This window comes from Pseudonaja textilis, chromosome 2 (genome assembly GCF_049901715.1).
Source record: "Pseudonaja textilis isolate UNSWEBS1 chromosome 2, rPseTex1.2, whole genome shotgun sequence".
Classification (NCBI taxonomy): domain Eukaryota; kingdom Metazoa; phylum Chordata; class Lepidosauria; order Squamata; family Elapidae; genus Pseudonaja; species Pseudonaja textilis.
In genome coordinates this window covers 20,537,772-20,552,584 of record NC_141991.1, presented here as the reverse complement: position 1 = coordinate 20,552,584, position 14,813 = coordinate 20,537,772, and the positions used below count along the sequence as shown (strand labels likewise).

The window sequence follows — 14,813 nt, the reverse complement described above, 5'->3', positions numbered from 1 at the left end:
CTAAAGGTTACTACTCATTGTTTACCACCTTTCCTCAATTCTACTACAACTCCCATTTCCCCACTATTCTTTGTTAATCCTGCTTCTGAAGAAGGGTAACTTCTATTTCCCACAGGCTGCTTCATGCCATTTTTAGGCTCCCAAACGAACACAACCCACTTTCTCCCCTACCGCTCCCACACCAATGCGCTACAGCCAGCTGCCTCTCTGCTCGCCTTTTATAGCCACAATTGCTGGGCAGGCTAGGGAGCGGTCTTAAAGGCACAGGCAGCCCAGGTGCTGGCTATTTTGTAAGCAGCCATTCCTCTCACATTCAGCAAACGCACAAGCTGTGATCTGTGATCTGGTGAAATAGAATAAAGGCAGGCAAAATTAGGCAAGAATCGGGATTATACTCATCAAAAGGCACAAAACTTTCCAGAGCCCTAGAAATGATGGAGAATAATTAGCATAAAGGGTCTCTAAGGAAGTAGAATAGAATAGAACAACAGAGTGAGAAGGGACCTTGGAGGTCTTCTAGTCCAACCCCCTGCCTAAGCAGGAAAACCTACACCACTTCAGACAAATGGTTATCCAACATCTTTTTAAAAACTTCTGGAAGATTAATTGTTCTGTCAGGAAATTTCTCCTTAGTTCTAGGTTGCTTCTCTCCTTGATTAGTTTCCCCCCATTGCTTCTTGTCCTGCCCTCAGGTGCTTTAGAGAACAGCTTGACTCCCTCTTCTTTGTGGCAGCCCCTGAGATATTGGAACACTGCTATTATGTCTCCCCTAGTCCTTCTTTTCATTAGACTGTCACTAGACATACCCAGTTCCTGCAACTGTTCTTCATATGTTTTGGCCTCCAATCCCCCAATCATTTTTGTTGCTCTTCTCTGTACTCTTTCTAGAGTCTCAACATCTTTTTTACACCATGGAGACCACAACTGGATGCAGTATTCCAAATGTGGCCTTACCAAGGCATTATAAAGTGGTATTACCAACATTTCATGTGATCTTGATTCTGTCCCTCTGTTTATGCAGCCTAGGACTGTGTTGGTCTTTTTGGCAGCTGCTGCACACTGCTGGCTCATATTTAAATGGTTGTCTACTAGGACTCCGAGATCCCTCTCACAGTTGCTCGTTTTGAGCAAGGTACCACATATGCTGTACTTGTGCGTTTGATTTTTCTTGCCTAAATGTAGAACCTTACTTTTTCCACCATTGAATTTCATTTTGCTTAGATAGTGCCCAATGTTCAAGTCTGTCAAGTTTCTTCTGTATCTTAAGCCTATCTTCTCGAATGTTGGCTATTCCTGCTAACTTGGGGTCATCTGCAAATTTGATGAGTTCCCCATTTATCCGCTTGTCCAAGTCATTGATAAAGATTTTGAAGAATACTGGGCCTAAAACAGTGTCTTGGGGTACTCCACCGCATACACTCCATGTAGATGCAGTTCCATTGAGTACAACACGTTGCGTGTGGTTGGTGCAGAGTTTGGCTCCCAATTGATATCAGGGTAGTTGAAATCCCCCATTACTATTGTAATGTGCTTCCTACTGTTGGAAGTTAAAACCCATCCCTCTCCTAGGAAAATGAAATATTTTAGGATATACAAAAAGGGCAGAATATTTCTCCTAAAAAGAAAAAGTAGAAACTCAAAAAGACAGGAACTCACACCCCCCCCACCCCACCTTTGCTAATGGACCATTATTCTGGCCTAGGCCAGTCTATTTTACATAACAAAGTTCTACTCCAGGTAGAGCTATAATAGGAATTGCCCAAAGCCCTTTCATTACATCATCATCCAGTAAGGCTCAACCAAGCCTGGGACTCAGGACAGCCTACAGAGCTGCCCCTGCATGGCCCCATGGGAGTCTGACAACCAATCAGAATACAAGCTCAAATTCAAATCCCAACAGAGGGTATAAAACAATTGCACTCTCAGCATATCAGCCATTCTTCTTTTCCTTTACCCAACATCTTGAAGTATGTGATTGTCCCTTTTCACTTTGGAGCTCCAAGCCATGTGGTCCTGTCCACCATTAAACCATCTTTCCAGTCTCCATGTTTCCAGTGTCTTTTCCCCCACTTGGAACTGAACCCAGAAGGATAATTCTTCCAACACTACCTACCTTACTTAGCTGACTACAAAAAGTTTGTCTATTTCCCCTGTTTGGTTGAGTGGTTTATAGTATAGACCTATGGCAATGTCGTTTCCCCCCCTCCCCCCTTTAATATTGATTGACCCAAATGCATTCAAGTGGCCCTTGGTTATTCCAGCTTCAGCCTGTTCTGTAAATCATGACATAATAGAGGTGGAAAGCAGCTCCCAAGTGATTCCTCCTTTATTCCGTACTAGGAGAAAACAATTTGGTGAATGGACACTTCCTCCCTGGTGCTCTAAGCCCGAAGGGTCCCGAAGGATGCATTCATCCGAATGACCAAAGCAACATTGCACCATAAGCTCTGATGGTTTTTTTTTTTAGAGAGAGTAACTCCCAACTATGGAACAGAAGGAGACAGGACGATGCTTGGATGCTTGGATGGGATGATTGCTGTTCATCCGCCTTCATTTGACACGCACAAACCACTGATGCCTCCATGCCAGTATTTCGCAATCTTAGCAAAACTATCACATATGTGGACTCCAACTCCCAGAATGCGCCAAGCCAATAGAGCCCCTGCCCACTGAAAGATGATGGGGGGGGGGAAGCAGTTTACTATATGTAAAACAGAGGCAAAATTATATATATATAATAAAAATTATATATATATAAACCCTTTTCTTTCCCTCTGCCCACAAGAGGGCTCTCGGTTTTTTCTTTGCTAGTCCCGAACTACCGGCTAGCTTTTTTCTCTTCGCTGCGAACGGCATGCGAGATTCCTATTTTGCTTTCCGGGTTATTGGGAAGTTGCTGTGATCGCTTCGGGAAATGGCCGTCTTATTTCGATGGAAGAGAAGAAACTCTCTCTCTCTTTTGGCTCAACTCTAAAGTAAGAATTATTTGCCTTCTCTAAATATTCGGGTAAAACGGCTTCTTGACACATGATTGAATCTAAGCAGGTAGAAACCGAGGGGAGTGGGATTCCCCATCTTTCCGTCCGCCCGTCCACCCGCCTGCAAGGTCCATTTTTGTGTAGTCGTTCCTAGCCTCGCGGAGGCTCCCTCGGCAGCAGAGAAATTGGCCGGGATGCAGAGTAGTCAGAAAAGAGGCGGCGGAAGAGGACTGAGATGGAGGGACCGGCAAGCACAGCAGTTTTTTTTCTTCTCCAACATGCGAAGGGAACAAGATTTATTTCTGAGTATTGGGGGAATTCTGCGATGCAAAATCGCTCTCTTCTCTATGCAGAGAAAATCCTAAAAGCAGTTGAACTCCAAGCAGCATGAGATGGCAACCCACTTGGTCCTCTTGTTTACAGGGAAGCCATCTTAGTAGAATTAGAAGCAGGTCGTGGTGATGTTTCTGTGTGGAGAGGGGCAGAAGAGCCAAAGCAGCCAGTGTGTGTCTGTGTTTCTCTCAGACTGCCCCATTTATCGCTTAAGAAATATGGCTGTTGGTTTGAGCTCCGAGCTTGGCAATTTGGTTGCAAACGTTTTGTCAAGAAGAGATCGTCAATACATTTTGGAATTGTCGAAACAATGTCTCTTCAAATGGTGACAAAACGTTTGCAACCAAATTGCCAAGCTTGGAGCTCAAACTGCCTAATTACCAACCAGAGCTACTAATATTCAAACACATTTCAACTTTTGAAGTATTTTACATGCCTTGTGTCTTGCTTTTGCTGTTCAAACCATCTTAGTGGAATTAAAAGCAGATTGTGGTTATATTTATCTATGGAGAGGGGCAGAAGAGCCAAAGCAGTAGATGTGTGCCTGTAATTCTATCTACTCACCCCATTCTGCCAATTATTAAGTATTTTACATACCTTGTGTCTTGCTTTTGCTGTTCTTGGGTGTAATTTTTCGTTTCCTTTGCTATTTTTGTTTTCAGTATGGTTCATTGCCCAATAAGTGAGATCTATTTTCCTTTTCTCCTAAAACTAGTTGCCAGATTACCTTTGAGATGGACCCCCAGACGTTTCTTCTTTCCCAAGTCCCAACAGAGGAAGCAATGTCTTGGGCGCCAGTGAATCTACTGGATGGCTGGTGTAGAAGAAGATCTGCTTGGTCAACATCCATGAAAGATCCAGAAGCCCATCGCTTTGGGAAAGAGGAACCGGAGGTCAAGGTGGATGTGAATGCCCTGCTCAAAGACATTGAGGAGTACAACAGGCAGAGGTTTCGTTCCGACACTCTTCCTTTGGGAAAGCGTCCCTGGCAGACTCTGTTCCAGCTGGGAGAGGCCGCTCAGAGGTGGCTAAGACCACAGGACCGCACCAAAGGACAGATTGTGGATGTGGTCATCTTAGAGCAATTCCTGCATGTGCTTCCTCTGGAAATGCAGGCTTGGGTGAGATCCAGGAAGCCAAGTACCAGCCAGGAGGCAGCTCAGCTGGCGGAAGCTTACCTGGAGCAACAGGTATCCTTGCTAATAAGAAAGGAAACCCCTGATTCATAGCCTAATGCTAGGAATGTTGTTGTTCCTCTGACCACAAGCACTGGCCAAAGAAGAAGGGATCTCCAGTGGGCTGGATTCTGAAACCACCTGAATTTGTCTTACTATAGGTTACAAATAGAATGGGCAGTAGAAAAAGGGAATGCTAAGAACTTCATCCCTCTTGATAAGAACTCCTAACTTTCTAGGAACACCTGTTCTTATTTTGAAAGCTACAGATCTAAAGTCAATATCTTGGTTCACACTCTGGTGATTTACAAACTCTGGGTTGGTATCCCAGGTTCACATAACATCTTATAGCCAAACCATATTATGACTCAACCCGTGACCTGTTCATATTATAAGTCACTGCCTGGGCTGCTACAGCTAAATGGAATGGTTAGTAGTCATTGGAAAAAGTAGACAGATCAGATGAATTAATCTATCCAATTTTCTTCCTCTTCTAGTGCCCTGTGGCATTTGAGGAAGTGGCTGTATACTTCACCCCAGAGGAGTGGGACCTTCTGAATGAGGAACAAAGAATCTTGTATTACACGGTCATGCAAGAGAATTCTGAGAATATAACCTCTTTAGGTAAGGCTCCCATTCCTGTATGACCATACAAACCTTTCTGAATGTGTCAGACCCAATCAAAGAATTGGCTCCTCCTTGCCTATGTGGAACAGGCAAATTGCATATTTTTGTAAAGTTGTCTTCCTTACTTTTAAGGTTTTTAGGCAAGCTCTGTTGAATGCTCTTCATATCCCCAACGGTGTTCCTACCTCATGCTACATAGTCTAAATGAAACTCATCATACTTCTGAAAATTAGGACTTGCCATTGACTATCCAACATTGGCCAAGGAAGCAAGCAGTTGAAATCTATAATGCTCAGGACTCGTTCTACCAACAGTGACTTTAAATTAGCAGATCAGAAAGAGATGGATGTCAGGCACACAAAATTTTCCACGATTGCACAAATAAAAATATCTTTGACTTATAACTACAGGGGTGCTTGGAATTTTGGTTGTAAGTCATTGCACTTGTAACTAAAGGCACCATGGGATTGAACTTTGTCTTACAAGTGTTTAACTCTGTTTTTAAAGTAAGTCACTTTAGTTGTTAAGCAAATAGAAATACTTATGTACTGCTTTACAATGCTTTACATCCCCCTCTAAGCAGTTTACAGAGTCAGCCTATTGCCCCCAACAATCTGGGTCCTCATTTTACCCACTCTGAAAGGACGGAAAGCTGAGTCAACCTTGAGCCTGGTGAAATTCAAAGTGCCATATTGCAGGCAGCCAGCAGGCAGCAGAATTAGCCTGTAGTACTGCACTCTTAACCACTGTGGCTCATGTGGTCCTTAAGCAAATAGTGTGGTCATTAAATAGTGATATTAAGTGAATCCAGCATATCCAATAGAAAATTGGCAGATTGAGGTCACATAACCACTGGATGCTGTAACTTGTCTTAAATGTGAGCAAGTTGCCAAACACCCAAAATACAAGTGTGTGTGTGTACCTGCAGCAGTTATAACTTTAAGAGTGAGTCATGAATACCTTTCTTGAAGTCTATCATAATTGTTGTTAAAGAACCAGACATAAATTGAGGACTAGCTGTAATGGGTTAAATATTCCAGAAATAAAAATGTCTGTTGTATCACATTTCGTGCTTAATTTCAAATAATGGTATTTTTTTCCATAGTGAATACTAAGGAATACTTCTAAGATTAAAAAAGTATTCAGCAGCTGAGAATAGCATAGTCCTCTTTAGGAGAATCTGGAATGCCTTCTAACCAATTAAGATATTTTCTAATTTGTGGTTTCTTACATTTCTATCACAGGAATAAAAGAGAGGTTACTTGGGAACCTGTTTTGTCCCTACAACAAAAATAAGAGACAAGGACAAATGCAAGGTTTCCTGAAGTTCCCATGGCTTGGGCTGGACTGATTTTTCCCAAATCTAGTCCAGCACTTCAACCATACTATACTGGTAGACAATTCTAAGCTTTTTGGTTCTTGATGTTCTCAGAGCTTGTTATTCTCCCACAGACATCTCTGAGACAGTCAAAAGGCTCTCGGTATTGTTGTTGTGCAAAATAAGGAAATGGTACCAGAGAAACAATGAAGAAAGAAATAATACCCTGATCAAGGCACAACCAAAAAAGAAACTGAACTCCAACCAATCATCTTTAAACAACCAGCAGACTTCTCCCTTTCATGCACTGATGATGTTATCTTGCTTGGTAAATGAAATGTGTGCAGGAGAACATTCAAAATAACAGAACACCTGCATGTTGCAAAGTGCCAGCTGTTAGTCATATGACCCCAGGAACACTGATGGTTGTAAATGCAAACACTCATTGTGAAGTTTTTGTTTTTTTAGTGCCATTGTAAGTTTCAATGGTCACTGAACTAGACAATTGTTAAGTGAGGTTTTCTTGCATTGGAAATCTAAGGTAATTACCCAAACTTGCCCAGGATAATACACTTTGTCATATAGCTATAAAGAAAATCAATAATCTTCCTCTCTTTTGTTGTTTCTTTTCTTTGCTCTAGAGCTTTTGATTTCCAAACCAGATCCAAGTGTCCAGACTGAATGGGAAGAAGGGTTACAAATGGCTGATCTTCAGCTCTTCAAAGGAAAAGACTCTATTGTTGAAGGAGTTGTGAATTGGGAGGACATAACGGTGGTTGGTGAGAAGGTCTTGCTTTCTCTGACAAAAGAACCCTTATGTTTTATTGGGTTATATATATATATTTTTTAATTCAAGCACTTTTGAATTTCCTGTCTGCCACTCAGACTCAAGGCAGCTGGAATATACAATATCTAATTAATCAGAATGTTCTCAATGTTAGGTTGCATTCCTTTAGTACATAAGGTTTAGCTCATGTGCAGGATAACATATTCCTTTTCTTTCCTTAACATAGTTAACTGTTGCCCTGCCTATTTCATTACCTCCCACTGACAAGCAGCTGGCTTGGCTGTAGGATGTTGATATGTGTTTCTGAGGGCACATGTTAACCATGTAGCCACTCCAGTAGATGCCCTGAACAGAATAGGGGACATTCAGTAAGAGCCATTCTAATTCATCAAACCACCTGTTTTAACTGGCCCACTGCTGTACCTATAAATCCCACTAAGTCTAAGCCCCATCCAATACTGTTGTTTCTTTGTGTCTGCAAAGCCACAAAAAGTTCCACACATTTGGATCACTCACCAAAAGTGTTATTGAAGTGTGTCTCATGATCAGTGGGACAAGATCTTCAGTGGACACACCCACTGAGAGTATGATGGACAGCACAATACCCAAGAAGGACTTGGGTGTTGTCCCTAAATCAACCCTAGCTAATTCCAGCATGGTAATACGTTGAATTATAGCCTGCCCAAAACCACCTGAATGGTTGCCACTCAAGGTAAAGCTTAAGATCTTGATGGTTTTGAGACAGTTTAAAAACTCTATTTTCCTGCATTAGTTTTGATGTTTTCTCTGGTTTCACTTTCTTTCTTTAATTCAGAATTGCCAATGCAATATCCATATGAGACTTTCCATAATGGTCAATCTGACGTGGCCTTCCACATGAGAGAAGATGGAACAATTCAGAAGTCTGAGGAAAGGAGTAATCTGAGGCATTCTTCTCCAGGTGAGTTATTAGAGCAATTGTTTTTGAAACAAACCTGTGAAAGTGCAGGTAGGAAAATAGATTTCCAAGAAACTGTGAAAGCAAGGAAAGAGGAAAGATCCTTCTACATTATGAATGAGCAAAACATAAACCTTCTGGGTATGGACCATTTATCTGTAGTGGTGCAGTGATTAGAATGCAGTACTGCAGGCTACTTCTGTGATTGCCAGCTGCCGGCAGTTCGGCAGTTCAGTTCTCACCAGCACAAGGTTGACTCAGCCTTCCATTCTTCCAAGGTCAGTAAAATGAGGACCCAGATTGTTGGGGGCAATATGGTGGCTCTGTAAACTGCTTAGAAGGGGCTATAAGGCACTGTGAAGTGGTATATAAGTGCTATTGCTATTATCAAAATTCCTGAAAGGAATGTTTCTGTATTAGTTGTTGGGAGTCTTACCCCAATAGCCTGCTTATCAGATCCTTGTCCCACTTTACTGGTTAAAGCCACCTGGGAAGTGATATAGATTTACATCCATGAAGTGCTTTGACTTACCTTAGGGAAGAGGTAGTACATGCCATTCTGAAGATACCATCTCTGGACTGATCTCTTTTGGATCATATTCATCCAGTCTCCAACCTCCCTTTTTTGAGAAAGTTGTTGATTGCACCTGAAGAAGCACTGATCATGCTAGTAGAGGCTATTCAGGCTTCAATGGGGAGAAACTGTTTTAAGCTCAGCCTTAGCAAAACTGAGTAGCTGTGAGTTTTTCAAATACCTGTAGTTCCACTTTTGTCATTACAAGTCCTCCCACAAATGAATTAACATGCTCTTAAGAATTTCCTGGTGAAGAAGGTGGAGCCTCCTCGCTGATGGACCATAGATCGTGACTCTCTGCGGCTATGGTCCGTGCTCTTTCGTTGGAGAGCCCCCGTCATTACGATTAGGGGCTGAAACTTCCTTGGAGGGGCGGCGGAGTAAGGGGAAGCCACAAGCCAGGTTGAGGGGAGCCACATCTCCCCCCCAGGCTTGGTCTTTCCCACCCCTGAAGACGACTGCAGCTGTGGTTTAAAATGGCCACCCCGAAGAGGAGGACTTAGCTGGATTAAGATTTGTGCAGGAGGGAAGAAAGAGGTGGATAACATCTGAACCTGGACAACTGGGCAATACTACTAAACAAAAGTACCCTGGGGTTAAGGTAACATGGAATTTTTAAGAAAAGAAAAGTGAGTGGTGAAATTACAAAGGGACAGGAAAAAAAATAAGAAAATATTTTTGACAGCTAAGCGGGGCTTCGAACCGGGAAAGGAAGAAGCCAGAACTAAAGATTTAACTAAATTGGACTAAAATATTTTGGGAATAAATTGGCATAAAACAAAGGTGGACTTAAGATTGTCAAAAAATAATAGTAATAAAGTTTACAAATTGGAGACTGGACTGTGCTGGAATATAGAGGTTTGAAAAACCCTAAATAAAAAAATAGGGGGAAAAGGTGAAGACTTTGTATAATGGAGAGTGCCACCTTTTGACAAAAAGTTGAGCTCAAACAAAACGGAAAGCATCCTGTTTCTGAATGAACTTGTGTGGATATAACATTAAAGAAATATTGAAACAAAGTAAGAATCTTAGAAAGTGAAAGCAGAACCAGAATAAAGGAAAAAGCAAGGAAAGACTGACTGTGGGATTGATTGATTTTTTGGTATAGACCCTGGGCTGGAATAATTGAGAACTTTAGAAAATTGAAAGAAGAAAGAAGGAAAGTAAAAGTGGTGTGGTTTTCTTTTGTGGACTTTAACGATCATAAAATATGAGTGTGTAATGATATCTCTTCAGGAATTAAAAATGGAACTTAAAAATATGAGAGAATTACTACAGGAAAGAGGCGAATCACTTTGCTCTGTGTTAGAAAAAATGGAAATGGCGATTGAAGAACAAGAAGAAAGAGCTTCAGAGGAGGAGAGTCAACTCAAGGAAAAGACATTTTAAATAGACAATTAACACAAAGAACACTACAAAGAAGTGAGGAAAGAAGGAAGGTTCAAAAGTTGAGATTTAAGAAGGCAATCAAAAGGGGAAATACCTGTGAAGTCAGGAAAGGCAGAAAGACCCAGCAGAAAAGGGGAAAGGAAAATATTAAGAAAGAGAGGGATATAAACTGGAATGAGAAAAGATATGGGGAAAAGAGGGGGAGGAGAAGTAGTAAGAAACAGGTGCATGAAATAAAGAAATACAGAAACAGTAAAATGTTGACAAGAAATTGTTTTTTCAGAGATAATGGTTGATGAATTAAAAAGGGGATTCTGCAGGGTGACAAGGGGTAATAAGAATATTTCTGCAATTAAAAAATATTTAGAAAATAGGGTAATATAGATACTGATAACTCTTATTAAAAATCAAAGGGGGGAAATATGCTGCAGAATCCAAATGAAAAGATGTAATGATTACTATTGTAACTTCTTAAAAATAATGGTTTATTGGGAATCAAGATGAGGGAATAAAGGTATATTTTAATCATTGAGGTGTCACACTCAAAGCAGTAAAAGGGGGGAAACCTATACTTTTTTTTTTAGTGTTAAAATTTGTATTAATCTAGAATTTATAAAAAGAATGTAATGGAAAGGGAATATGACAGACTAAAGAGCCAACTAAATTAATAAGTTAACATAGACTATTAAAAGCAAGGAGAGACATTGGTAACTTTTTTATTATTATTATCATTATTATTATATTAGGCAATCACATATTGTTTATCTTTATTTTTAAAATAAATATTAAAGGATTATATTTGAAATAATTGAAATGAAACAAAAAGATGTTTCGATTGAGATTAATGAAAGAGGCTAGAATTAATGTGTTTCTCTCCTTACTGAAAATTTGGAATGGAAAAGGTAATAATAGAATTAAGTATGCATATATAAATATATAATTGCTGTCATATTTGTATGTAAAGGTGATGATCTGGAAATATGTTGCCCACTAAAAAGAGATTTTTGTTTTTAATGTGAAAAACTGAATAAATTTTTTTTTAAAAAAAGAATTTCCTGGGAGATACTTTGAATCATTATTGACCATCCTTTCCCATTCTTGAGTTGGAAAGTCAAGTTAGGAAAAGTTATTTCCTTTCATATGTTGAAAGCTCCTACAGACCTTGCCTTTTTTTTTAATGATTGCCAGAAAAATTGTCTGTACCATTGTCATTTGTTATCCTTACGTTACTGGCAAGCATAATTTTGCATCACAGATTAACTAACAGAATCTTCCTATTGAAATCAAGACTGTATTTTTGCCCTTTTCTTGCTTGCTCACACCCCGCCCCCCCCTTATTTATTTCTTCTGCTTCTATCATCAAAACTTAGCATATATCTTCTTTGTTCTTGCAGAAAGCCTGACTACCAGGAAAAAAATACATCAAGAAGAGTTTGGAGCAGAGCAATTTCAGGAGCCAACGCAGTGGGATGTGCTCTTTGATCCTGAAATTTCTGAACCAATGGAGGTCAAATCTAGAAGACAGCAAGGGTTATTCCTGGAGCTGATACAAGCTTCTAAGGCTGATGAGAAAATGCCCAGCAGTAGCTCCCAAGTAGGTTCTACTGTATCAAAAAGAAACTACCCCTGTTCTGAATGTGGGAGAAGTTTTGATCGCCGTTCCAACTTAATTAAACATCAGAGGATCCACACGGGAGAAAAGCCATATCCGTGTATTGAATGTGGAAAATGCTTTGACCAGCAGTCCAATCTAAACGTCCACTTGAGAGTTCATACTGGAGAGAAACCATATGGCTGCCCTGATTGTGGCAAAAGGTTTAGTATCAAGTCACATTTACACGGACACTATAGGATACACACAGGGGAGAAGCCATTTGAATGTGAAGACTGTGGGAAGAGCTTCCGTGTGAAATCTTCCCTAAATAAGCACCAGCGAACCCATACAGCAAAACCATCTGAGATCAAATCAGAGGGTCCCCGGGCAATATTGCCAGAAGTGACACGCGTTTATGCAGCTCCCGAAACAGAAAAAATAATTAAAATTATGAGTAGGAAGCCCCCTATAGAAATTGCAGTGTCAAATAAGAATTTTTCCTGTTCGGAGTGTGGGAAATGTTTTGATCGGCCTTCACATCTCATTACACATCAAAGGATCCACACTGGGGAAAAGCCATATCTGTGTATTCAGTGCGGGAAACGTTTTCATCAGCAGTCTAACCTTAATGTCCATTTGCGTCTCCACACTGGGGAGAAACCTTATGGCTGTCCTGAATGCGGCAAAAGATTCAACATCAAATCTCATCTACATGGACATTACAGGATCCACACAGGTGAGAAGCCATTTGAGTGTGAAGACTGCGGGAAGAGCTTCCGGGTGAAATCTTGTCTAAATAAGCATCAGCAAATCCATACAGGAGAAAAGCCATATAAATGTGTCTCCTGAGAAAATTTGACCTAATTCAACACTGCTCTCATCCTGGGTAGAAAAATTGCCTATGCTGTGAAGTTGGGAAAATAACTTTTGCAACAGATAAAATTTCATTAAGCATGAAAGAATTCACACAGGAGAAAATCTTTGCCTGTGTTCCTTTTGGCTGAAATAAGCATCCATAAATCCATACAGAAGACAGATATTATGGGGGACCCAGCTGTGGGATAATGTTCAGGAATGATTCACAGCAGAAAACTTGGAGACACATGTACATACACCATATATTTAGTTATATGGTTATTTTTCAGTGAATTCCCTAAGAAACTCAACTCTTGCAAATGCTTTTATGGGATCAGAGGGGAACAGTGTGCATTTGGAACTAAAATATTTTTATCTGAGGCCTTGGAAATGACCAACTTCTACTGTTCTGAAGTCCCCTGTTATTTAAAATGCCTTCTTTAGGGATAGCCCAAAGGAAGCTAGTAAACAGTAGATATTCCATATGAAGAGGTTTATGCCATGCTGGCTAGCCTCGATTTTCCTAGGAACATGGCATTACCTTCCAGCTAGGTAGTTCTGCATCTCATTGTAACCTAACCTTAGTAATAGTTATTAATGTTCTCTAAGAAAACATCAATTCGGACTATTAGAATACCTTTAAATTAATTAATAATAATAATAATAATTTTGTTTCCCACTCATGCATGGCTATTTCACTGAAGCTTGAGGTGCTTCAGAAAAATATGTTCTCAATCTGGTAACTATAAGGCAAGAAGCATTTAAGACTTGCCTTTCAAACCCAGTGGGACTCAAAAGGGGTGTATGAAATGTGCACAGGTTGGAAAAATTGAACATTAACATATAAGGTATGTTCCTTCCATTCATGATACTGTTTTCCTCAGAAATATCATTTGAAAAAAGAAAGTGACTTCCTGAGTATTCATTTCTGTTCCAGTCTATTTATGCATCTTATGACTGTAACAGCCTGGTTTACACAAGATAGTTAACTAAGTCATGAAGTGTCATGTGTTATGTGAACAGGAAAAATAAGTTGATTGATCCTATTAATTAGCCTTAAGAGACTTCATTTTCAAAACAAATTGCCATAGGTTTCTGGACATAAAGTAGCCTGTGCACAAGCGCAGACATACAAACACACATACATGCACATGCAGACACATCTAAGCTGAATTGCCTAAACAGCTGATCTGGAAGTTAAGTAATATCTCTGCCTTCTATGGCAAAATCTTAGAATTGAAATGAACATTCTAGGCCAGGGGTCTTCAAACCTGACAGCTTTAAGACTTGTGGACTTCAACTCCCAGAATTCCTCCTCCAGTCATGTTAGCTCAGGAATTCTGGGAAATGAAGTCCACAAGTCTTAAACTTGCCAAGTTTGAAGATACTTGTTCTAGGCACTCCAATTTTGTGGCTCTTGGCTTTCACTATGAGAGCCACACAGAAGTTGTGAAAAGGGGGAGAACTTAGTGGATAAATGGTCCAAGCCCCTGAAGTCTATAGTGAATTGAGGATGATTGTGCCAGGGCAGGATCTCCCCTCCATCATAACAGAAACCCAGGAAGCCCTGGCCTCTCTGCCTTTTCAGCAGCAAGTGGAAAGTGTAACTGCAAAACAGTTGGTGCTGCCCCAATGGTACATGAAAAGATGGTAGGTAATTGGGTGAGATGCCAATCAGCAAGGTTGTATGAAAATGGACTCCAGGTTCTACCAATCTTTGCACAGTTGAGGCATGCTTGTCTTTGTAGTAATCGTGGGGAGCATTCACAATTATTTCTATTTTCTTGTTCTACAGCATTTGTCAGTATAACAAATGATCCTTTTTAATACCAACTTTTCAAAATCAGGTAAAGTAAGAAACAACTTGCTCAAGAATAATCACCTGCCATTTTTAATGCATAACAAACCCAGTTAAATCTGGGTTTCCCACTTATCATCTGCAGACTGTGGGTCTCTGATGTGGAATAAAGACCCATTCCTCTTGTCCTGAAAGAGGAACTTTTTGCCATACAGGTAGTCCTCATTTAACCATCTTTCATTCAGTGACCAAAATTAAAACGGCATTGAACAAATGGTACTTGAATCCAGTCCCTGAAGATATGTCTTTTGCAGCAACCCCATGCTCACATGAGGAAAATTTGGACACTTGGCAGCCCATTTGCACTTAGGATTGTAAGAGCACTTCAATTTCTCCCCCCCTCACACACACATACACCTACCTATTGTCTCCTACCATTATTCCTATC

At 40.4% G+C, this 14,813-nt stretch overlaps 1 protein-coding gene across 1 annotated transcript; it reads left to right on the top strand.

Moving 5' to 3' along the window:
* The first annotated feature begins 2,669 nt into the window (after positions 1-2,669).
* LOC113452284 (uncharacterized) lies at positions 2,670-13,473 on the top strand. Its single transcript, XM_087928601.1, has 6 exons — positions 2,670-2,975; positions 4,027-4,501; positions 4,984-5,110; positions 7,073-7,210; positions 8,033-8,158; positions 11,513-13,473. The coding sequence occupies exons 1-6, from the start codon at positions 2,932-2,934 to the stop codon at positions 12,559-12,561; spliced, it is 1,959 nt and encodes a 652-aa protein (XP_087784727.1). The 5' UTR covers positions 2,670-2,931; the 3' UTR covers positions 12,562-13,473.
* Positions 13,474-14,813: the final 1,340 nt, after the last annotated feature.